General features: G+C 45.8%; 1 protein-coding gene across 1 annotated transcript in view; it reads right to left on the reverse strand.

The window, feature by feature from the left end:
• The window catches only part of sox5 (SRY-box transcription factor 5), an 80722-nt gene that overhangs the window by 30302 nt on the left and 23474 nt on the right, over nucleotides 1-26946 (reverse strand). Inside the window, 4 exon segments of the mRNA XM_034131479.1 lie at nucleotides 5171-5185; nucleotides 5187-5243; nucleotides 6363-6535; nucleotides 11062-11148. Of these exon segments, the coding sequence (XP_033987370.1) occupies nucleotides 5171-5185; nucleotides 5187-5243; nucleotides 6363-6535; nucleotides 11062-11148 (332 nt within the window).

Here is a 26946-nt window from a genome sequence, read left to right on the forward strand (position 1 = left end):
CTTTCCCAAATCAGAGAATAAGAATCAGAGACAAAGCGGTGCATTGACAGAAGGATAGAAAAGCCTGTGAGAGAAACAGAGATAGGGAAAGTGAGAGCGAGGCCAGATCTATCAGACAATCTCCAGATCCCACATAAAGGAAAAGGCACATCTGAAACAGCAGGCGCTTTGGGGAATAACGCACTCCTCAGCTTCTCTTTCACATCAGGCCCAAAGTGAACATGAAAACCTACAACACACAGAGAAGACATCACACTGCTGCTACTGTAGGCTGCAGACGCCGAGGATAAGGGGATTCGCTAAAAGAAACCTGAAACAAACAAAACTGGAACTCATCTGAAAAAGAATCCTCTAATCAGGGATAACTGAATGGAAAACAAAGAAAACAACTCGGGAATGGAAAAAATAGATATAAAGGAGACGTGTGAAACTTTATTTCCAGAGAACTTTTCACAGGGGCAAAAAGGCCAAAAAGAAAAAGAGAAGTCGACAATTCACCCTGGCGAGAACTTCTCAAGAAATAAACAGCAGAATGAACAGGAGAGGGAGAAAGAGCGAGGGAAGGAGAGACGGAGAGGGGAGCAAATGTTGGATAATTGGCAGCGAGTCGAGGCTGCGTTCACCACGCGCCAGGCGGCACAGCTTGAACTTAAAGCGCCGCTGCGGCATAATGAAGATGTGGCCGCTAATTAACATATGGGGTGCGAAACAGGTTGGTTGGCACGAGGCGCGCTAAAAACTCCAAGGTAAAGTTATTATTGGGGAGTAATTAGCTCTATGAAGTTAATGCGCCGAACAATAGCTGCCAGCGCCGCACAATATGGCTCGCATCTGAGCGCGCGAAAAGAATAGCCCCCGCTAAAGTGCGAGTCCCACAGCTAAAATCTGTTGCCGACCATATGCTCCAGCAATTAATGCAAGACCTGGATGACCTATTGCTAAAGAAGGGACGTGCGAGCGACTGAACCAATAATTAATTTGGAGAGACGGAGAGAGGGAAAGAGACAGAGAGAGATAGCTGGCCTTTCATATTAGTCCATTAACTGTCTATGGACAGGGGCTATTAGAGGCCAGCCGGCTGTGAATGTACACACACACACACACACACACACACACACACACACACACACACACACACACACACACACACACACACACACACACACACACACACACACACACACACACACACACACACACACACACACACACACACACACACACACACACACACACACACACACACACACACACACACAGAGGTATGTCTGTGTGTGAGTACATTAGGGAGAAGGCAAGTGAGAGTCTCTGTGGAAATGGCGCTTGGTTGCGGTCCAGTTTGAGTGAACGTGCGTTCACATCGACACATAAAGTGCATAAGGAAAACACAAATTACACTGGTTGCGGTGTAATGGGAGTGATTAAACAATTACACAGGCAATTGGGTTAGCCGCTCCTATGTACAGTGTACGGAGGTGTGTGTGTGTGCGCGTGCATGCACAGTATGTGGTTTACTGTTTGTGTGTGGAATTGAATGAAAAGCTTTTTAGGGTTTTTGCTTTCTCCCACAGATTGAAACGTATTGAACACGGACAGAGGCTTGTGACTGCATCAGCTATAACACTTGGAGGGTGTGTTTGTGTGTGTGTCTGTCTGTGTGTGTGTGTGTGTGTATATGTCTGTGTGTGTGATTGAGTTACCAATGTGGGTTAGCCCTAATAGAGAGCTTGTTAGCCGCTGTCTCTGGCGCGTCTGGCCTCTCTTAAACTAGTCAAAGCATCAGGTGGCTTTACACATTTTCTTTCTCACTTTTTCTTTTTTTTCCTCTGCTTTGCTGTCCTCCACATATAGGCACTGTGGCACTTGATGAAATGAAAGACTGTGTGAGTGTGTGTGTGTGTGACTTGGTTTAGTGGTTTTTGATTCATTAGGCAGAACACACTCGTGTCCCCTCATCCCTCTGTTTCAATATACACTGTGGGTGCGAGCGCTGCCTCTGTTCTATAAAAAATGTGTGCGTGTTCTCAAGGTAAGCCCTGAGCCGCTCGGCAGGTGAGCTCCTTTCATCCCCGTTGCGCTTCCCTGCACAGCGGCAACTGTCGTCCCCAGCAACACCGGAGGGAGCCTCGGAGACAAGTTGTTTAATTAGAATGAGAGGAGACGAGGGGCAAAGTAAAGCGAAGTTCGAGGAAATGTGCTCACCCCTTTGAGCTTAACAAGAAGGCCCCTAGCAGGGGGTAGAAGTGTGTGTGTAATGTGTTGTAGTGTGTCTGTGTGTCTTTATGCGCTCACATGTTCTTGTTCTGTAATTCTTTAGAGAACAAGTTGTGTTGTACCCTCAGATTGAGCACAAAATTGTAGGGGTGATGTGGATTAAGGGTTAGAATTAGAGGTGGGGTAAGGATAGAGGTAAAGGTTTATTCAGGACTTGTCCTCAAGAGCAAATCAGGATCAGGATCTAGAATGGGATATTCCCCTAAAAGTAAACTTTGAATGTGTGTGTGTGTATCGGTAGAGGATGGGACAAAATAAAGCATAATAATTGAGTCTAATGTATGAATAAATCCAGGCACATTTAATTAGTCAGAGCAATAAAGTAGCCAATCACTGACTCCTGGACACTAATGAATGGTGTGTGCATGTGTGTCCTGTTTGTCATTAGCTTATGTTTCTGTGATGCCCGCCTCTGTAAATAAACCGGCTTGTTTGTCAGCCCCGCACCACATTCAGAGAGTGCCGTTGGCCTAAATAGCGGACCCTCACATGCATATCGCTGGCTTGATTTGGGTTTCAGGGTGAGAAAAATAGGAAACCGGACACGAGGACAATAAATAATTTGTCCTCCTTTCATGGGGGATGTGTGTCACTCCTTTCTTTTTCATGAGCTTGATTATTCGTTTCATTTCATCACCTCTTCCAAGTGGACGGTTGAAAGCATTCTTCACAGGCCTTTGGGGGTTTGGGCCTAACAAAGCCAAGGACGCAGACACACACACACACACACACACACACACACACACACACACACACACACACACACACACACACACACACACACACACACACACACACACACACACACACACACACACACACACACACACACACACACACACACACACGAAGGGACAGCTGAACTCAGCCTCGTTAGGGGGAAATGCAATCACAAGGGGCTTATCATACAGACAGAAAAAACACACACAGACACACAAACCCCAACACTCTGAACCTGGTGCCCTTTCTCTGGCAGGCCATTGTATTGTGGGATTGTGCGGACAATCTCTTCATGAATGATTAAGCAGTGTATTTCTCGACCAAGTCTTTGATGATGAGTGTGTGTTTGATCATCAGGCGAGTGTGAAGCGCTCTCCGAGACTGCTTGCGATATTGCGGGCGAGAGGAGGCGTATATATTTTGTTGTATGTTTGTTTGTGCGCACTTTGATGAGTGTGATATACGTGGATGTGTGTGTGTTTGTGCGCTCCTGTGATGAGCCCCTGTTGATTGTGTCCCGCTCTTAACGAGGCTGCCTACAGCTGCCCCTGCTTGTGAGAAACTATTGTTGGGCCCGCTCAATGGAGAGACGCTTGTTTGGGAAAAGGTTGCAAAGTCATGGGAAAAGAGAGCTTTGTCTCGGCGGGGTCGCGAGGGAGTGAATCATGAGCGGACGTGTTTATGGCTTAACACACACAGCTGCGGCGAACATACACGCACACGTACGCACAGATGAAGAAATGGACGCTTGAGAATGCACAGAGGAAACCTAAGAAAGAATTTTTTTTTTTGTCAAAGACACAAAACGCGAACAATTCATAGTTTGACTCGCACAAAGCAAATAAACACAGCTGCTTTACACACAATCGTGGACACATAGACACACGTCCCACATGCATGCTATCACAAGGTCTCTTATCTTACAAACTGTGTACTGGTAAACTCTTAGGGGAAAGGGAGTGTGTGTGTGTATGTGTGTGTTCCCTCTTGGACAGGGTGTCTCTTTATGATACAAAGCCTGGCTTTCTCAGCTCAAAATTCAGTGTCATCTGCTTTTACAAAGGCCTGGGCTATTCGTTCCAAGCCACCTGGACCAACATAGAGGCTCCAGTGTAGCAGCCAAAAGGACAATACCTCCATTTTTTAGTGTTACTTATATACCCACCCTTTTTTCTCTGAAGCCTAAGACACAGACTCACATTCAAATGGACGTTTAAGATAATTAACTCTTCAGATGTATTTTTGCTATTCAAGGTTATCATCATTTCCTTATATTTCCTGGTGAAAGGAATTCCTCCTGTGGATGTCAGGTGATTGATAAAAAGTAAAGAGAGCATAATGCTTCCTTTCACTGGAAGATAAAAAAACAAACTGATTTATGAATGGCAAAGGTAGGATGAGGACAGGTAGCCAAAGATATGTGAGTCAACTTCCTAATGGCCAAAATCAATACTTTTACTCGGGATTACATTGTGTTATCATTCTAAAATTGTATTTGCAATTTAGCAAAACAATAGAAATAATTCACTTCTGTTTTGAGTGACTTCTCTGGATTTATACAACATACATCAAAGAAATGTAAACTTGCCAAAACTTATGCCACTATATAATAAAGACTTAAAACGAACATACTGTTCGAGTTCTGATTTTCCAAGCAGACTGACCACTTCAAGTGATTGCACTGTGTGTGTGTGGTGTGTGTGGTGTGTGTGGTGTGTGTGTGTGTGATGTGTGTGTGGTGTGTGTGTGTGTGTGTGTGTGTGGTGTGTGTGTGTGTGTGTTGTGTGTGTGTGTGTGTGTGTGTGTGTGTGTGTGTGTGTGTGGTGTGTGTGTGTGTGTTGTGTGTGTTGGGTGTTGTGTGTGGTGTGTGGGGTGGTTGTGTGTGTGTGTGTGTGGTTGTGTGGTTGTGTGTGTGTGTGTGTGTGTGTGTGTGGTGTGTGTGTGTGTGTGTGTGTGTGTGTGTGTGTGTGTGTGTGTGTGTGTAGGAGGGGCTAGTATCAGTCAACACTGATTCAGGCCCCAAATGCTGATGGCTGAGCAAATAATCTGCAACAATCACAATCACAGAGTTGCCTTTGTGGGCACATCCACACAAACACTTGAAAAAATACATTCACCTGACTACACACATGGATTGGACACACACATACACATACACACAGAAACCAGGCCTCACCTGGATTTGTTGCTGCCAGGAAGGTTGATTTGTGTTGTTGCTGCTGCAGAAGCTGCTGCTGTTGCCGGGCAATCTGAGGAGGGAGAACACAACAGATTATTTGAATGTATATGCAGTGTGTTAGTGTGGGAGTGTGTGCATGTGTTGTGAGTGTGTGTGCGGGGCCTCTGGGAGATGCGACACATCTGCAGGTCTCTGAGGCACGACAGAGGGTCGATGCCCTGGCATGAAATATTAAAGAGCTCCTCTCGTGTCGAGCTCACAGCCAAGTGGACAACACTGCCACACCGACACACTCACTGACATGGGCATTGCTGATGTCCATTTTTTATATTCTGATTAATTTGGAGTAATCTTCTTACTTTTACACATTTATTTCCGTTGCTTGTGATGACATTTCAGTTACTGGAATAAAATAAATATATATTTTGCACTGTAACTCTCCAGTGGCTTGTAGAGGGGAATGGAATGGCAGGAATACAGTATCCACATACAGAACCTTCATGTCCAGCTAGAACCGTTACACACTTGTAGGGAAGTTAGCCAAGGGCACTGTGTGTTTGTCACAGGTGATTTGTCCTTACAGCTGTGTTTCTGTGTCTATGTGCATATTCTCTTTGTAAACTCGAGCTTTCCAGAAGCCATGCAGCACAACAAAGAGGGAAACCCTTCTCTATGCAAATACCTGGCAGACTCTTGCCTGGGAGCTTGGAGTGTGTGTGTAAGTGTGTGTCTGCACTGCATCCGCTCCAACGCTACGTAGCCTCAGCTTATTCCTGTGCAATGTCCCTGTGTTCAAGCTGCCAAAGGCGCATGTCTCTGGCTGCTCGAACACTATACAGTATAATATGTGTGTGTGTGTGTGAGTATAGAGGAAGAAAAGTCCTGTGCGATTTGCTGCTTTTCCACCACACCTTTCAGCCTACCGTAAGATCTGTCCGAGGATTGTTGATGACCATTTGTGATAAATATAAGTGTATCCGCACATAATGGTGCGTGTGTGTGTGTAAAACTTGTCCGAATCAGCAGCCAATCCTGTGCTTTTGTTGACTGTTTACTGACTTTTTGTGTAATTATGTGGGGTAGAAGATAAGTCATTTTAGTTTTTTTTAAATTATCTTAACTAGTAAGGGTTTTATTTGGCAGCATAGGCGTACAGTATCCAGCCCTTCTCACGCAGCGAGCTCTGTACCTGGTCCTGCTGCTGCTTGGCCAGCTCCATCTGCTGCCTCTGCTTCTCCATCTGCGAGGTGGCCAGCTTCTTCTGCTCCTCGTGGGCCGCCAGGAGCTGCTCCCTCAGGCTGCTCAACTGGCCAATCATGCCCATGAGTTGGCGCTCTTTCTCCGCCAGGCTGTCCGCAGTACCTACACGGTGAGAGAGAAGGGGTGGGGAGAGAGAAAGGTCGAAGGTGAGATATAAGCCCTTTGAAGAAAAGTGTTTTAGATCATTGCTGATCACAGATATATGGTTGTCAGTAATTATACTTCTTCTATAAAGATGTACAAGATGTTTTAAGCAACGGGAGCAAAGTGCAATGATGTCATGCTGTGTTCCTCTTCTTTGAGAGATTTTCATGGCTATCCGTAGGACATAAAGGATTGTGGGGGTGAGGTTAGAGGTCAGAGGCATGAAGGAGAGAAAGGAGGAGGAGGGAATAACAGAGCAGTGTAAAGCTATCCTTGGCTTGTTGGCCAATTTAATATATGACTGGTTAGGGGCTTTGGACGGTAGAAGAGGGCACGTCAACGGAAGGCACCGTTAGCAAAGTGCGTGTGTGTGAGGAGTTGTAAAACCAGATGTTGACTTATTTTCCTGGGCAAAGGCCAGCAGTGATTACTCAAGCCACATCCATCACTGCCTTTATTGCCTTATTGGAATAAAGAAAATACATCTGGCTGAGGAAACGCTTATAAACAAAATGTGGTGGTAAAAATATTGCTAAATCTGAGCCAGATTTATATGTTCAACAAACCAAATAAATCTACCGCCAGCTTTGAAAGTGTACATTTTGCTTAAAGTTTAAGTATAATCTTAATTATTTGATTGACGTTGAATTAAGGATAAATATGGGGATTGACCTGTAGCTTTCAAGCTGTATTTTGTGTGTGTGTGTGTATGTGTATGTGTATGTAAAGAGAGGAAAGAAATGCGAGAAAGAGAGTGTGTGTGTCTGGTCTGTGTTTACCCTGCAGTCAGCCAACCTCCTGCTCACATTTAGCTTGGCCTGACCTCTGACCTCTCAGATCCTGACATACCAGCTCCATTACACACACACACACACACACACACACACACACACACACACACACACACACACACACACACACACACACACACACACACACACACACACACACACACACACACACACACACACACACACACACACACACACACACACACACACACACACACACACACACACACACACACACACACACACACACACAGAGAGAGAATTACACAAACACTTCCACACAAGGCCTAAATCATTCAACAGGATGTAGTTAGAAAGAGGCACACTGAGGCACAATCAGTACGAGTGTGTGCGCCCATGTCTGGTCATATGTACCGATGTTTGCCTACATGCCTTTGTTGTGTGTGTGTGTGTGTGTGTGTTCGTGCATGTGTGCGTGCATGTGTTGAATAGCACAATGCCCCATTGTTCTTCAGCTGCTACCTTTAACAGGGCCGCATTCCTGCGCCAGCCAAACCAGATGAGGAAGAGAGAAGCAGAGAAAGAGGGTGAAAGAGAGGAAGCAGGGATGAAAAGAAGTAGAAGCACTGGGGGGGATGAAAGGGGGAGAAAGGATAGAGGGAAAGAAGGCGAGGAGCCCCGGCTGCTGACCTGCCCTTTGACCGCTCGGGAAGGTGAGAGCCATCCATTTGTCCTCCCTGTTGGTAGCCGCCGCCTCGCGCCACCCCCCAGCACCCACCCGCCTTCACTGCCCACCGACAAACCTCCCTCTCACTCCCCTTACTTCCCCCTGCACTCCATCCATCCGCCAACAATGAACAATAAAGGCAACTGTCGGGAGCACTGGCCGCTGGAAAAATAAACACGCCGCTGTCCTAACTCACAGACCCACCTTTGTAACGCCAGAAATGTGTGTGTGTGCGTGCTTTTGTGTGTGTGTGTGTATAGCCAAAGCTGACCAAGACAAGAAAGAGCCTTGTGTTAAAAACGTTAGCCTGTTCAAATGGGGGGTGAAGAGTGGGGAGGAAGGGCGCAAAAGGGAGGAAAAAAGGACAAGGGGGGTGGCAAAGGTGAAACGACGGATCAAAGGAGTCTTTCTTGTAGAGGTTTCTTATTAGGGTTAACCCCCCTTAACACACTCACACACATCTAGGCACATGCACAAATGCAAACACAGTAAAAGTGGGTACTCCTGTTCAAAACAGGGTGTAGGTGGAGGGACATTCCTGTGAGCGGCAGCCTGCATAGGTGTGTACAAAAAACGGAGACAAGCAGTTGATTCTTTCCCTACAAGCTGCTCTCAATCCCCCTCTCAGCTGTGGATCTTTCATCAGTCAACCAAAGAGTATTTGCAGAAGAAAAAGGATCCAAGAAAACAACACGCTTCCTAACTGAGACGAGATTTAGAAACTTAACATTTCTGCGGTCGCCCCATAAATCAGCTGGCGTCCGCTTGTTTCCTCAGCTGCTGCGAGGCTGGCAGGCCGATCGATAACTGGTTTCCTCCATCGGTTTACACACATTCCTCCTCAGGCACACTGCTGCAGCCTGGCTCACCTACAAACCTGTGGAGGCCACACCAACCCTCTCTTTTCTCTCACACACTCATGCTTGGCGTAATTAACCAATTTGTAACAATGTAATACTTGTCACTGTGTTTGCAGTGCTAATTAATGACCCCGGCTGCATTGATAACTCCCCCCGGGGGAAGAGATGGCTGAGGGGGGAGGGAAGTAAGGAGGGGAGGAGATGGAGAAGACATAGCATGATGGTGGAGGGGAGAAAAAGAGTGAGGGAAATATGAGCGGAGAAGGAGAGACGACAGAGAAAGAGCAGTCTAGAATCTAGTAAATAGTAAAGTATATTTACATGGCCATGATAACAGAATTACTGTTAATAATCACAATAGGTTAAGATTAAGGTCATACAATTAAGGTTTAATTAAAGCACTTACTACATGGTTAGCAGTTACCGTACTACAGCTTTGACATGAGACAAAAATACATGATAATATTTAAGCTGGATCATATAATAAAGAATCGTAGGTCTCTGGTTTAAATATGTACCCCTGTGTAACATCATTGCATTTTAATGAAGTGCTGAAACAAGCTGTATATAAAACTGCCGTGCAGTGTGAGACTTTGCACAAGGGGCAATTTGTTTAAGAAATGATCCCATCCTGTCACTCTCTACTGTCCCATGCCACAGATCTCAGGGTTTGTATTCTAGTGCTATGAGTTCCATACTTGTGTGTGTGTATACAGTATGTGTGTGTTTGCTATGTGAACCACATGAGGCCTTTTACCAATGTTGCTTCTCAATAAGGCAGACGGAGCGGGAGGCGAGGCTTAAAATCACTTTGTTCCCCTACAAAAACTCCTCAATGGTATTCGATGGGGGGAGAAAAAGCCAAGGGATGCACTCTCAAATAAGAGCACACACACGTACAAACTGGTGTGTGAACACTTGACTTTCTGTATATTTCTCTCTCTTCTTTAATCAATGCACATGTTCACTGTCGCAGACACACATCGTTATATAAGCACCGTCTAGGACACACACATAGACTCAACTGTACATGCACTTCCACTGCACACACACACACACACACACACACACACACACACACACACACACACACACACACACACACACACACACACACACACACACACACACACACACACACACACACACACACACACACACACACACACACACACACACACACACACACACACACACACACACACACACACACACACACACACACACACACACACACACACGGTATTGCTCCCCAGCTGTTGGTGTGTGGTGCGCCAAGCGGGACGCCCCTACACAGAAATGTCAGCGCGGCGGGGAGCTGCGAAAAAGGGGGTTTGATCAATGGAGCCCCCCTCTCTACGGCCACGCCGCTCCGTGAGGCTCTTTGATTACATATTGCTTTGCTTCCTAATGAAGCTCAATTACTGGAGGAGAACGACAGCTTTGCCCTGGAGTTACAGGGAATAATAGCCAGACTTTTCCACCTCTCTCACATCTCTCTCTCTCTCTCTGGCTGACTCTTGCTCCTGCATATTCACAGCATGGCTCTCTTCTTGTTTCACTTCCTGCCCTCTGTCCTTCTCTGTCTGTCTCGCTCCCGGATGTTAAGAAGGGTTGGAGTGGATAAAATGGGTGATTACCACCGAGATTAACGCAGAGCTGATGCATTAGCAGAGACGTCATTGACATTTCGGTCAAACACGGGACAATGTGGCCAGCTCGGTTCAGTTCAGGGCAGCTCTGCTCATTTGTGTTAGATCAACTGCATTTAGTAAAAAATTTTAGGGCCAAAAAAGTTGATTTTCTTGTTTTCCGTTACTGGTTTCCCATCATGCTCGTTGTAAACAGGGAGGATGATGTTGCGAGTTACAGTATCTGTGGGGTTTTTTCGGCTGCCATGATTTCTTTTTGCATTTTTGGTCACTTTGCACTATGAAATGTCAAGTAGCATTAGCTGCTAGCAGTTCTGCACTGTAACTATTGATTCAGACAACAACAACCTAAATACCTTTTGATTTTGCGGCAAAATAGTTTTTTTAGTATTAATTATCAATGGTCATCGGAGGTGCATCTTATTAAGTTGAAAGGATTAATTCAATTCTGCTCACTAAAGTTTAGTTCTGTCAATATTCAGTGGTACCATACCTTTAATCTCTCCGATGTGCCCTGAGCCCATGGCCAAAAGGTTATCCTTCCAGTCCTTTGACAACAGCCTCTCAATGCTGGGGGCCTCTGTTTAGGGTGGGGGAGGGTGGGGGTAGAGGAAAGAGAGAGAGAGGGATTCAGTTGGCTGGCCAACATGACAATAAAGCTCATTTAAAGTCCATTTGCTGTAATAAAGGCAGCGGCAGCTCAGCCTAATGGCCGCATCAGCAGGAGAGAGAGGGAGAGAAAGGTGGAAAGGGAGAAGCTGATAATCGAAAGAGAGGAAATCTGAAGAACAAAAACAAGTGAGCAAAAGGGAAAAGAGCGAGAGAGGCGACGCAAGATAAAGAGAGAGACAAGTGGGGGAGAGAGGGAGCGAAAGAGAGAGGCTTTTTCCCTCTCACCTGCTGCTAGAGAATCATTAGCCCTGTGGGCCCTGAGACAAAGAGGGCCTTAATGCACCCGCCACAATGGACACATTATCAGCCAGCGCTTTGTTTTCAACACACACTCCACAGACCCTTACACACACACATGTGCACACACATCCACAGGATCACTAATTACAATCCTAACTATGGTCACACACACACACACACACACACACACACACACACACACACACACACACACACACACACACACACACACACACACACACACACACACACACACACACCACACACACACACACACACACACACACACACACACACACACACACACACACACACACACACACACACACACACACACACACACACACACACACACACACACAGTGGGGGAAGTGGAAATGTCACACATGACAGCATACACATGCAGAGATTCAACCCAACATGTGTGCATATACATGCACTAAAAGCGATCACACGCATGCATGTGCACGTACTGACATCACCCTGTCGACTGTTATTGACATGAACAAAGGGGAGCGAAGGAAATGAAGGGAGACTGGAAGTGTGAGGGAGAGAGAGGAGTCTATTTACTGGGAGCCATCTGCACTTGGGATGCGAGGCCTTGCTAAGGAAAGAGGTTTTACACTTTGAGTGGGGAGATTAACCCTATCAGCCAACGCAAACACACACACACATGAATGCACAGACACCGGCAAAACACACAGCCACATGCATGAACAACATATACACTTGAATGCGCTTTATAGCTGCACACACAGATGCACACACACTGGCAACTGCTGATGGCAGGCGAAAAGTTTGTTTGTCCCCGGATTATTTTTTCTTCCATAATGACAACACTGATTTTAGTAAAAAGGAAGTCTTAATCTCACTGGTATGAGACAGCTTGCACACACACTAATGCTTTCCAGAGAGACAGGGAGATGTCCGGTGTGTTGAGCTCAACAGCTTAGCTCGTTTTCTCCACTAAGTGAGACATGAGCACACACACAGCCACCACACTCAACAACAACGTCTAAGTACTTTTACCCATCATTCAAGCACAAACTTCTTTCTTTTCCTTCCATCACTCTATTTTTTCTCCCAGCAACGGAGTGAATGTGACGAGGATGAGAAACCACCTGGAGACTTTTAAAGGATTTATAATGACACATGATCACACACAAACAAGGACGCATGCTGGAGAGCGTAGTCTGCTCACACACAGAAGGCACTGCAGCGTGTCCTACATACTGTACCTTGGTGTGTCTGTGTGTGTGTGTGTGTGTGTGTGTGCGCCTGCAGCCTCCCCAGAGGCCTGAATCAGGTCCTTTCCTCTGGCTTCAAGACTACAGCACTCACGCTCCATTGATTACAGCGGCCACACATTCAGAAACACACACACACGTTGTGAAGACTCGACGGCAGACTCTTTCTATTTCTCATCCCTAGTTCTTGCCTTTTCAAATCCCTCCAGCGTCCTTGGACACTGACTGGTGTGTCCTTGTGTTTTTGACGCTGCCACTCGGCCAGTTAGCTTGCGCTGATGTGCCCTAGTGCTTTCTGTCAGAAGACCCTGTAGCCTTCAGGGAATGGGTTAGCGGTGGGGTGAGAGTGGTAGGCAGACTGAGAAAGAAGCAGGAACGAAACATGCGTAGAGAGGAAGAAAGAGTGTGCTCCTGTGCCCCCCCCCCCTTCCTCGCCGACAGCTGTCTCACCATCACCCCAACAGGTGCTATTAGCCCCTGGCGCTCCCCCTCTCTCCCCCTTTCTCTCCGTCTCTCACTCTCATCTCTCCCTGCAGCCCCCTCTCCCTCAACAATGACAGAGGCTTTTAAGCCAAAGAGCTTTGACAAGTGAGAGGGAACAACAAATGGCAGTGTCGCCTGTTCTCTTTCCATTGCACTCCCTCTCTGTCTCCATCTCCTAGTTATTATTTTTATTTATTAACAGGGCTGCAGTTATTGTCCCCAGTGACAGGCCGGGGCCACTTTAACTATTAATAAAAGCCAAGAGGCTCTTTCATTGTGCGGCGGATGGCAAAATGGGAGGAAATGGGCAAGAGGAGTGGAGGGGAGAGAGAAGAAGAGTTGGCATGCTGCAGCTTTTAGTGAGATTTTGATTGATGTGGTGAACACTATGAGAAATTCACTGTCATCCATGACACACACACACACACACACACGCACACACGCACACACACACACACACACACACACACACACACACACACACACACACACACACACACACACACACACACACACACACACACACACACACACACACACACACACACACACACACACACACACACACACACACACCACACACACACACACACACACACACACACACACACACACACACACACACACACACACACACACAGGTGCAGCCAACAATAGATCTGCTTGGACCTCCTCAACCATGACCCCGCACAAATGTCCAACCCTCTCTTGCACATTATCTCCTCATTGTGGTTGTTTTTCAGCGTTAGTTGGTATGAAATATGGCCACCAATACCTGACAAAACAAAAACAACTCTTTGCACTTCTCTTACATGCAAAGCTTTCAGTCCAGTAGATGGAAATGCACCTGATATTATGTTCTGCAACTTTTCATGAGCTTTTACAAAATGTGCATGACAGTTGGATGACATAGCAAATGTCTACTCCTGGAAAAAAAGGCCAACAAAAAGGAGGACAGCAAAACGCTTTCCATGAAGATCAGAGTACCTACTCCCTGTTCTTCTGACGTACAGGGGGTGTGTGTGTGTGTGTGTGTGTGTGTGTGTGTGTGTGTGTGTGTGTTTGAGGTAAGCGGGTGGAGTTGGGTGCCCACGCAGGGGTGTAGGCCGGATATGTGCATGTTGGGAGCTAAGGGAAAGGGAGTACACCCGCCCCCCCCCCCATGACAAAAAAGAAGGGGTGATGATACATGTATTCATTCATTCATTTATATTCTGTATCAGCTTGTTCCAGCTCCTTATTAAACTTATATGATGTTTACACAGGATTAAAAATAAATGGAATATTAACATCAACTTGGAAACTTTTACAATAATAGTTTTGACCGTCTGCACTTCAATCACGCTTGTTATATTTGATAACAAAAAGCGCATTAATTCATCTGAGGGTGAGGTTCCCATTTCGATCCCGCACGGCGGCAAGGGGGATTCTGGGAAAAGCAGAGGGGGAGAAACGCTGACAATAACTCTGGAATCGTCGGCTATTATCTTGGCTCATTGGCTCAAACGGAGTCAAGCTGCTGCCCTGCAGCCGAGCCAGAACAACCCCGTCCACCTGCCGAGAGAGGAACAGTGTGTGTGTGTGTGGTGTGTGTGTGTGTGTGTGGTGTGTGGTGTGTGTGTGTGTATTAAAGTGAGCCCCCATCAGGCTTTTGGATCCACAGTAAGCTTTTGGTTGAGAAGCTGCTGGAGAGAGAAGGGGAGAGAGAGGAGAGGTGGGAGGAGACAACTTCAGTCCAGCTCGCCCCGACCAACCTCACAAACAATACCATCTCTCTCTCTTTTTCTCTCTCTCTCTCACACTCACTTTCTATTTTTCACTCAGACGTTTTGCCCTGAGTCACCACAAGCGGCCAGCTTTATTTTTCCTATTATCTCATATTTGTGAAGCCTGGAGACCTTTAGAGGAGAAGGGAGGGAGGTTTGTGGAAAGAGAGGGAGCTCGGGCCCTCGGGTGCACAACAAAGGGGCCTCTGTGCCAGCGCCAGGCCCAGCCGGGCTCAGAGGAGGGTGGAGGAAGAAGGAGGAGAACCAAGACGAAGAGGGAGGAGGGGGAGGGCCCACAGGAAAGCGCCCTGGCTTGAGACCCGTGGCCGGCCCTTATATCCCGAAAAACAGGCTCCACATTGACTCGGGCCTTGGCAGCTATGGGGAGCGCTGGAGCTACCCCCCCCCACCCCTTCCTTCTCAGTCCTCCTCCCTCCTAAACTGGGCAGGGGTCAGCGTTGAATAAGCAATTATACAAGCACTGGTGGAGTTTGTCTAAGACTGCCACCCTGAACACTGAAGTATTGAGATGGAGGGAAGAAGTAACAGAGAGAGATGGAGGGGGGGATGTGTGGTGACTTTCGCCGGCGGCCATGGTGGAGACGGAAAGAAAAGAGCATGCTTACATGTGATCTAAAGATTAGATTATACCAGTCATGTAAACATCCTAAGCAGGTTATCTTAACTGAATTACAGTCAAAAAGCTATAGGAATTGTCTCACTGTAAACCATATACACTAATGGAGAAGTTATTCTGAACCAGCAACACTTTCACTTTTGACTCTTAATCTGGGTATTCTGATTCGAACCCCAGTCCTCCGCATGGGCTGCCAGCTCTACTACGGCAGCCCAAAACAGCTACTTAAATAATGAATACTTACTTTAGTTTAAAAAAAACTAGTAGTAACTATTTAAATAATATTAGGTTATTTGAGTCTTTCAGTACTAAGATGTTACAACCGGCTCTTTGACACTATGGAGATGTTCAAAGGGACTTCCAAAGAGATAAAAAATATGAATTTCGAATACAACTCCTCACTTATTCACTCCCTCTTGATACTGAAGCTTTTGCTTTTCAGTCTGGCTATTCCCCCCCTGCGCTGAAGGCACTAAAATACTGCATTACGAAATGATGATGTTGATATTTTGATGATCAATTCATGTCTGGTTGTGCTGGGCCATGTGTCTGGACACATTTATCATCGATTCCTTCTAAAGACAGTCCAATGGTTTCCAAAGCGACAGGGGGGCCTTGCCAAGATTATGGGCAGTCTCTTGTCAAAAAACAAAAAAGAAAGCAGACGGGGGTACTGTGTGGTGGCTTGAGAGTGGAGAATGAGATAGAGAGGGAGATGTATCAAAAAGCTTTTTGTTCAAGCCCACCTCGCACCAACACCTCCGCAAGGTTAGCTGCTAACAGTACCAATTACAGGCTTGTTGTTGGGGAGAACAGCGCTTGGCAACAGTTGCCGCGGTGGCCAGGCCTCTGTGTAAACACCAAAATCCCTCTCCTCCTCCTCCTTACTTTCCAGCCCCCTCCCAGTGATCCCCATGTCCCAGAGTAACAGTGGAGTAAAAAAGAAAATGTCCATGTATATATACTGTATGAGTGTGTGTGTGTGTGTGTGTGTGTGTGTGTGTGTGTGTGTGTGTGTTAGACTCCCTGGTCGGTCTCAGCGTCCACAGCGACTTTTAATTCAGAAGCTGCTCCAACATTAGTTATTAATAAACACCCAGACCACTAGGCAGGCTAATGACACACACACACACACACACACACGCACGCGCACACACACACACACGCACACGCACACGCACACACAGCTACTTGACATCAACTTCTTAGAGTTAAGAGACTGTTTTTCACCGTGCAAAGTCAGTTTTTGGGTGAAGCAACAAGGGACATATGGTCCTCCACTAACGTACTCTGACAGTCACAGACGCGTCTCTGAACACGTTTTGGGGCGACACACCTGTTAACAGAAAATCGCACACACACAATATCATCTGCCAAAACACCTTAAGACAAACCAGACAGAGGGCTTCATTTTTGTCCTTTAAAAGCAAGATGAAGTTTTCTGAACAAAAAAAGGACAAATTAGCTCCTTTTCCTCTTCTCGTGTAAATGTGAGGCCAATCTGCTGACAAAAATATAAAAAAAGACATTTAGCTAACAAAACAACAGATGTAGAGGGATAATTTTTCTCAGTCTAATATTAGGAATTGTATGGATGTATAGCAACATGTTTCCAGTTCTATTCTAAGAATAGGCCATAACACATAAAGCAAACATTTACAAGGGTGTCAGTCAACAATTTAATAAATTGAAAATCCATTTATCTGAATACAGAGTTCTGCCCTTCACTCCACTGCCTTTCCCTAACAGATGGTGTTGTGGGTGCTTATGTCCAATTTGATTTGAACCAAACCCTCAGCCAATTTTTACACTGGCATGAAATCTCAGCGAGCCAGATCCACACACTGGCAGTCACAAATAGCAGCGGAGAGGGCGCGACATTGTGAAAGAACGATGAAGGGCAAAATCTGGAGCGACATTCGAGAAAGTCGCAGAAAAACTTTCCTTGTTGTTTCATTCGCTTGTGTGCTGTGTTTTTCTTTCCTTTTCTTCTCCCACCCCCCTCCTCTGCATGTTGTTTTTGTGCCGAGCTGGAGAAATTAGCGATGCTATCTTAATGCAGTGTTTTAGTGGGAGACAGAGAAGCAGTTCATTTCACACACTCGGACACATACACACCCTCTTTTTCCCAATTGCCTCTGTGACCTCCATTATCATTAAATGGTGTTTGATAGCATCTAGACATTTGAATCCGCGGCGGACTAATTCAGCTCGGCCCCTGATAGCCGCTGCCACTGCACCTTATTAGGGACAAGCTATGGGACCGAACACTGATCCCATTTTCATTTTACTGCCTCATACTTTACAGGCTGAAGAGACCAAGTGTCAACCGTGGTACTGATAACTACCACATACTGCCCGCTAATTGTCTGGTTAACAAACATGGCTTCATGAGAGACTCTTCAATAGATAATAGAGGGTTCACACGCAACAATGGGTCATGATGTATTTAAAACTCAATGTATTCACTGAGGATCCTTTGAAAAGCTGCTCTGACAAGTCCTTTGTACCCTAGTCCTGCTGTCAGGTGCAAACCTTGCATCTCCTGAATGTAAAGTAAGAGAATCCCATTTTAACTGTTAGGTTTCTAGACTTTTTTTTAAAGGTTTCAAAATGATTTTAGGCTGTTGAATACGCGCAAGTCAAAAAGTTTCCAAAAACAAAAGATACGTAATGCATAAAGGATCGATTTCACCCAAAAATATTTGTGTTACTTGCACACCTAAATGTATTTTACAGACTCATGAAGTCATAGAAAAATCTGATTTATATCAGTTGCCTGTGAATCACCTAACAACGCTAGTTATTTTTTTCGCATCTGCAAATTCTGCTTTCTCCACCTGACATCAGAGTGAGGAGAGGGTTAAATACTCAGGGCCGGCACTCTTTTAATGCACGCGTATCCCTCCCTGTCAAAAGCATCCTGTTGAAGTAGGCCAAGGCATGTGTATCGGTGTGTATCTGTGTGTGTGTGTAAGTGTGTCGTACACAGAGACTCAGGCTGCTGTAATGGAAAATGACACTTGCAATCTGTCTCGTGGCAATAACCCCTCTTCAGTGCTCTTGTCTCTACTCCACACACACAACCACGCACACACACACACACTCACTCTGTCACTGCAGCAGCCCCCAGGCCGTCCTTGTCACTGCACAGCTTTATTGCATCACTTTAACGTGACAACAAAAGAAGACATTGTGTATTGGGCCTGCCGTGTACAGGAGGGGAACGGACCCACGCATCAACTACGACAGAGACAGACGGGGGGCACACACACACACACACACATAGTGCAGCGTTTTCTCTTGTGAGTTGTGACATTTTTCGTCTGCCTGTCAAAGCGCTGACAGAAAGACAGACAGAACAGCAAGGCACTCCTGACATACTAATGTTGCTTTGCATGTTGGGAGCTCATTCAAACACAGCTGAGTTATGACTTTAGCCTTTAGTGAGTGTGTGTGTGTGTGTGTGTGTGTGTGTGTGTGTGTGTGTGTGTGTGTGTGTGTGTGAGACTGATGGTTAAAGACTGTTATTTCTGATGCTATCATAGTTTTGGCCCCGTGTTGGCTGTTTGATTGACAGTTGGCTTGGCTTGAGAGTGGCTCTGCTTTGCCGGACGGCGGAGGCGGGATCCACCTATTCTAGTTAACGTGGACGCTGTTGACAAGCACAAACAGACGCACATGCACACACGTCTCCCTCTGTTTATGTGTCTGTTTGAATCTTAATATTCGTCTCTGTCTCTCTCTGTGTTTCTTCATAGTGTGTGAATGTTTGTTCCATCTGTGCGTTGATCGGCCTGAGACAGAGCGCGTTGTAAAGCCTTAAGAATAGCCCACATTGTCCTGTGTGCTGCTCAAAGATAAGGCGACAGACATGTGAGAACCATTAGACCAATAGCAACAACAATCCAAACAGCACTGGAATGCTCTGCTGACTAGCATGTGTGTGTTTGTGTGTATGGAGCCTAAATGGTTGGAGCCTTACGAGTCACTGTGCTCCAATTATTCGCTCACGTCGACACCCCCCCCCCCCCCTCCCTGTAAATATTTTCCTACTTCCAAATTCTCCTAGCAAGATAACATCATTTTTTGCTGATTGGTTTATTAGATTTGCCTCCTCAATAAAGGCTGATGCTGGTGATTAGGTCAGATTTAGATCACCATCTGTGGTTTAACAAAAAAGGGTAGAACTCAGACAAATGAAAGGACAACGACAGCGTTGGTGCTATTGCATTAGATCATGGGAAATGTAGGCTTGAGTGTTTTCTGTACTGAGGAATAAAAGTTCAGCTATCTACTGTTGCTGCTTCTATTTGTAAAACTCTCTCTTGTGATTTCCTGAACTTTTTCTACAATTATTATTCTGTGCCATTTTAATCAACTGTCTTTTTTAATTAATGATTGCGCCAATTTGAACATTTGGGATCTCATACGTGTGCCGGAGGGTGTGTCAATTACAAGCCTTTTTTAAAGATGCCTTTTCTGATTGTGTGTATAAACACTTTTCTCTTCAATGTGCTCTTCTAGGTAAATTCAAGATAAATATGGCTTTAACTCAGATTTAATAGCTTGAATCTAATTTCTCAAGTCAAAACACTAATTCAACTATAGATGCTAACACCATTAGTTTGTTTATGTTTATCAAATCAGTCCTGTTTTTATCTGATCTTTCATATATTTATCAAAACAAGTTAACTGTGTCTATTCAATTACCCTTATATTGACTTTATTTATATTATTATCATACAATGTTTGACCTTAACCACCTTTCAGACACAGTTTTCTCAATCATCAGTACTTATTTTTTTCTTAACATTCCTGTCTGTGTTTGACCCCCTCCTCCTCCCCCCACCATTCCTCCGACAAGACACCCATGACTCTGTGAGTGGGCTAATTGTCTTAACAACATTTGGCTCAGAAGAGACTGGAGACTACAGTCGGGTATGATAACCTTGGCCATAACCTCGTTAGCGTAATTAAACGAACCAACAAAACGGACGGGGAGGGCGTGATCTAAACTGGGGCTCAATCCAGTACGGTTTAGGGCTAGGAATCCAGCGTTCGTCTGTGTTTTCACGTAGTAAACTGATACCGGTGGGGGGGGGGGGGCAGGGGGGGGCTAGACAGAGCGCTCAATGTTAGAGAGTGCGTTGGGTGTGTGTGCGTCTGGGTTTAAGAGTGTGTCAGACAAACAGACACGACCTGACAAACAAGTGTCCAGTGTCTCAGTGTGGACGGCTCCTTGAACGAGCATCACAAGACTGTCTTGTGTGAAGCTTGCAAACAAACATGAATTCAATTTGTGAGAGGGAGAGAGAAAGTGTGTTCGTGGAAGAGAGCGATCTAAAAATCTGCCAGAAGGAGAAGATGGATAGTGAAATGCTTCCTTCAATACTTTGTCTATGGATGTGTTTGTGCATAAAATGGACTTATATAATAACATCAACCTTTTTGAAGCTCACTACTGACCATCTGACACGCACATACAGACAGGAAATCCATCCACATCTGAAGGAGCCTTAAATAGCACTGTTACACACCACTTACACCCTGCTGATCATTGATATTCATAGCTAATCATTATTTTCACATTCTAAATTTAAGCGACCAAGAAAGGGCTGCAAGCGTAGGAAGGGAGTCCGTGCCAAAAAATGGTGACGCACCCAGACGCAGAGTGATGTATAAGGCCAAAGTGTTATGGTAAGGCTTTAAAATGCAGCAAAGAGGGATGAGGAATGTACGGAGGGATGGATGTTTTGGAGAAAAGAAAGGAACAAGTGAGTGTGAGGGACGGGGGGAGGGAGGGAGAGTGAAGGTGGAGAGGTAGGAATCATGTGTTGCCTTAGGAATGGAGAGTTTCTCCAACTGCAAACACAGTTACGGGCCAAGCTAAAACAAACAAGCCTTATTGAAGGTTTACTCACTGAATACAGGAGCAAATCCATCATTCAGCGGGGAACATCATCCCAACAATAAGGCCAATTTATATAATGGACTCAAGGGGAACTTATAGTGACTTTGACTATGCATTAATGATCTCTGTAGTATCATGTCATGATGTCCTCTTAAACCCACTGACTGTGATGTTTTGGAGAGAGTACAGAAACACATACCTGGGTTACAGACTGGCGTACGGCAGCTGATTTGCTTTGTCGGTTATTACAATGAGCCAAGAGTCCTTGTGTGTGTGCGCATGTCACCGTGTGTGTGCACGCTTACATCTGAGAGTGCGTATGTTTGGATGTTTGTGTGTGTGTGTGTGTGTGTGTGTAGGTGACAGCTCCAGCCCCCAAACTGACTGGCATCTGGCGGTGGCAGTTGTTTTAACAGCTGAGCTGACAGCATTAATCCGAACGCACCCAAATCAAAAGGAGACAACACCTGTTCACTGCTCCTGAGCCCAGCCGAGGAAGAGATGAGGGAGGGAGGGAGGGAGAGAGACGAAGTATGAATGGAGGCAGGGAGTGAAAGAGATGGAGGGGGAGTGATTAGAAGCAGGTGGAGAGAGTGACGGGGACAAAAGGAGGTAGGAGGAGAAGGATAGACGGAGGGTGGCAGAGAAGAGAAACAGAAGCGATGATAGGGAAAGGATGAACAAGCAAGGGATGAGGGGGGGGAAGAGAGAGAAGAGGGAAGGATGAGGTCGAGAAAAGGATGAGAAGTGGTGGAGTGGTGGTGGTGGGGGGCGATGAGAGCGGGCATGCTGCCAGGCAACACACACAACACTCTTTCCCCTGAGCGAAGCGGAAAGGGGCAGTGGGCCAAACAAGGAGGGAGGGGTGAAAATAGAGAGAAGGGGAGGGGAGATGTGAATGGATGGATAGAGGGATCCCACAGGGAGGGTGGGGAGGAGGGGGGAGAAGGACGGCTGGAGAGAGGGAGGATGGGGGGGAGCAGACAGACAGTGAAGTACAGCAGCGATCCATCCAGAGGAGTATCACAGCTTCAACATGAGTGCCTGCTGATGGCTGAGCAGCAGTGAAGGAAAAATAATGTGGCTGGGGTGAGGTGGGGGTGGGGGTTGAGGGGTTTGCGGATGCTTGTCTCCCAACATCTGGCTCAAATAAGGCCGGGTAGGGCTGTGGGCTCGGGGTCGCGACCCCTGAGGCTTACAACACAGACAGCACCACTTCATCTGAGGGACCCGCCCTCTGACCGGCAGGCCAGGGGTTAATTAACGTGGCCCCGGTGGCTTCAAACACTGACACAGTGACTGCTGACGGACCGGCTGAGTGAATGAATGTCTGAGGAGCTGGCTAACTTCTCGGCAAGCTTGCTGATGCATTGTGGGACAGGCTAGCTGACATATTGAAAGACTGAGCTGACTGACTTGTTGCTCGCTGACTGAAGTTTGACACAACAGTATGCACACCACCTTGATATCTGTCACAGAAGAGGTGGTGGAAACAGTTAGGGTGGCCCGTGGGTGGAGATTACGTGGATTGTTGGCATGAGTCCCCCTCGAGATCCCTGAATATGCGGCTTCCTCGTCAGGTCAACCAGGCCGGCGTGTTCGTCACCACTTGCTGGCGACACGCTGTATACGAGTGGTTTTACTGCCATGTGTGCAGAAGATCTAACGTGAGCGACGCGGTGGTACGCACCAATCCGACGCCTCCACTCAGACTGTTAAAGCCCTTTTACATCCATGTCGGGCCTTAAATCCTGCACTGGACACCGCTGACATGGAGGATCGGGGGCTGCAGCTCGGATGCTTTCACATGTTGTGTTGGAGCTGAGATGTTAAATTGCGCTAAGCAGATTGTGCTACTTTGCACACAAGCCTACATGGGATTATACAGAGGGAACCGTGTGTAGTCTCTGTCACACACATATATTAACATGCAGTATGCAGCCGAGATGCACACACATATGGACTGAATCTTTAGCAAAAACAGCCAAAGAGCTCTAACACTTATTTACAGTCTATTTAAAGTACATCATAGCCTACAGTAAGCTTAAATGCTGCCATGAAGGTGCCATAAAAGTGTGCACCTAAAGTATAGGACCTGTTTTAAATAGGTCACAGAAACATAAGCGAACGTGTGTATATGCTATACACATACTGTCAATGCTCATATGCATCACACAAGCTAAAGTCACTTTAATCTAAAGAAATGTGTGTGAATATGATCATCTGTTTCACCTAGTTAGCATATGTTTTCCTGAGCTATACATCTTGCATTGGTTTCAGGTTCCCCTGTGTATATTGATTCATGGCACAAACATTTAAGGAAGTGTTAAGAAATGCTCTACAGGTTACAGTTTAATAATCTCCTAGGTTTTTAAGAATGCTGTCATTTTGTCCTCTTGTACTCTGCTGTTGGTAGAATAGGTAATTACATGTTTCCCCCCCGAGAAATTACCAACTGTTTCACAAGTCAACACAGCTCAGTAAAATCTGACTTTTATTTTCCCTACTACTAACGACCAAAATATATAGTCCTAGGAAACTTCAGAATAAACGATAGACTTTTAAAATAAAGCGTTACCAATTGTTGTAATTTAACCTGTGATAAAAAGTCACGTAAAAGGCAAAAAGTCACGTAAGGCATAAATGATGAGCACTTCCACCTATTTAGAGCTTTATTTAAAGTAAACTTTAAAGTTCCTCACACATAATATTTGGATGTTCTTTGGATGTTGCTAGCAGCAAAGTGAGAGCTTTTCATATTTTTCTGTGGCACAATGTCAAAATACGTTTAATTCCAAAATGCAGCATCCACCTACTCACAAAGTAACTGCTGGTTTGTCAGTGAACTCTAATGGAAGTTATCGGCTAACTTGACAATTCTCCTTAGTAAGTGAAAGTGTTTGAGGCTACAGTCGTCTGGCCTTTTGAAAAACGGATAAACCTCCAAGAGGCAATTCCTCTCCACAATATTTCTCAGAGAAAAGTTTTAAGATTGTTCAGCTGAGATTCATATCCTTTTGATAAAGTAATTGAGGGACAAAAGTCAGCGCACTTCACACAAAACTCATTCATCTCGCAGCCATTTTGCAGCATAAAAACATTCCTCGGTCTCTCCATGGGAATGGGAGAGAAGACCAAGAAAGGAAAAATCACAGAAATAGAAGAAAAACAACAACAGGGCGTGCAAATGAGAGAGTTTATGAGAAAGCTGAATAGATAAATCATGGATTCCACTGATTTGGTCATGGGACATGGCGCTGAATGGGAGTCAATGGGTGGATGCCAAAACACTGGGGCTTGTCTAACATTTGGGAGTCGGTGACAGGAGGCCTTTATGTGGGACAGTCAAACAAATACACACACACAGAAAGACATATTCAAATGAATGACTCACAGGTAATGCAGAAATACATGTCTAATGTAAAGAAATATGCAAATAATAACTGCCTGGTCGCAAGGTACAAACAAAAATACACACATGCACCAACAGTACACACACTGTACTGTAGGGCAGTCATACGGTGGGTAGGTCACAATAGCTAAGCTATGGAAGCCCTGGCTGATTCATGAACCTCAGGCCTTTGTCCTTAACTTAATGCAACGCCGGGAGGCCAATAACACACACTCACGCACACACACACACGCACACACCATCAGGAAAGCTACGGGACCCTCTCTCCTCTCTCTAAGCCCCTTTATGCTCATGTATTGGACAAAAGCTGGGGCACTGCTTTTCCCCTAAAAAAAAACACACACACACACACACACACACACATCCACACACACACACACACACACACACACACACACACACACACACACACACACACACACACACACACACACACACACACACACACACACACACACACACACACACACACACACACACACACACACACACACACACACACACACACACCACACACACACACACACACACACACACACACACACACTATTCATCTCCTTAATATCGCTCATCTGGGCTGGGAAGAATGGCAGAAAGGAGTTTCATCCCCACTGATTGTCTCGCGAAGGGCTGTGGAGAGAATGCCACGTTGAAAAGCGGACGCAAAACAATTCAATAAGAAAAGTGACTTGAATGCGCCTTTCATCGAGCCAACAATGGCCAGCCCCACAATAGGCCTCAGGTTCGCCCCATGACGTTGCCTGTTTCTCATTCCACAAAAGGGGGAAAAAACACCACGAGTTGACTCGATTTGAGTTGTGAGCCATGTCAGATGATGATTTCCCCCCCCCCCCCCTTCCTTCCATCTTTTACAAACGCAGTGAAGTTAACTGACACAATGACGCTCCGCTAACTGGAAGGAATGTTTGATAGAACTGTTTTTCTTTGACAAGCAACATAAAGTTCTTAGTGTGCTTTAAATTGAGTTTTATTGGCATAGCGTCAAAAATGTTTTCCAATACGATTGGAATTTTTATCATTGAATGTTTTTTTTCTTCTATGATAGGTCACCAGATAGAACGAATAGCATAAAAACCAACACAGAGTTCAAATCTCCTTCAGTAGGAGGTTCAAGGTGGTTAGTCTCATAATTATGGTGTCAACTTTTGTTGTATTAGCGCCCTTTAATTGGCGAACGGGACAAGATCTTGCTTTTCCTGGCCCAGCTGAACTTTCCTTTTCGCTTGTAGTGAATCAAAAAAACAATTCTCTCTTTTAACCTCCCCCTCTGTTTCATTTCATTCGCCTTTCCTTTTCCCAGCGCGAGAAGAATGATCGCGACAAACAATGGCTGAGAGAGTCCTGCTGCACTTCATGTTAATTTATACAACTAACTAATTACCGACAAAGGGTGGAAATCACATAAAGACGTTCTCTCGCTCCCACGCTAGTGCTGTGAACCTGCTGCTGTACGTGTGTGTTTGTGAGTGTGTGTGTTGCAGTCTTCAAATTCCCCTTAGGGATATGTGCTTAAAAGTCACAGGTCCATGTGATGACTTGCAAGGATTGTATATGCCATTGTTGATGTTTATTGTGTGTGTGTGTGTGTGTGTGTGTGTGTGTGTGTGTGTGTGTGTGTGTGTGTGTGTGTGTGTGTGTGTGTGTGTGTGTGTGTGTGTGTGTGTGTGTGTGTGTGTGTGTGTGTGTGTGTGTGTGTGTGTGTGTGTGTGTGTGTGTGTGTGTGTGTGTGTGTGTGTGTGTGTGTGTGTGTGTGTGTGTGTGTGTGTGTGTGTGTGTGTGTGTGTGTGTGTGTGTGTGTGTGTGTGTGTGTGTGTGTGTGTGTGTGTGTGTTGGACAAACCCCCCCTACACAGTAGAGCGGTGGAAGGATTAAGCAAAGTGAAGGGGGGGGTGTACTGATGGACGGATGAACCAGAGACTGCCTCGATCCCTCCACTTCTCCGGGCTCTTTTTTTTCCTCCCTTTCTCTCCCTCTCTCCTTCTTCTT

The sequence above is a fragment of the Trematomus bernacchii genome, unplaced genomic scaffold, assembly GCF_902827165.1.
Source record: "Trematomus bernacchii unplaced genomic scaffold, fTreBer1.1, whole genome shotgun sequence".
NCBI classification, from domain to species: Eukaryota; Metazoa; Chordata; class Actinopteri; order Perciformes; family Nototheniidae; genus Trematomus; species Trematomus bernacchii.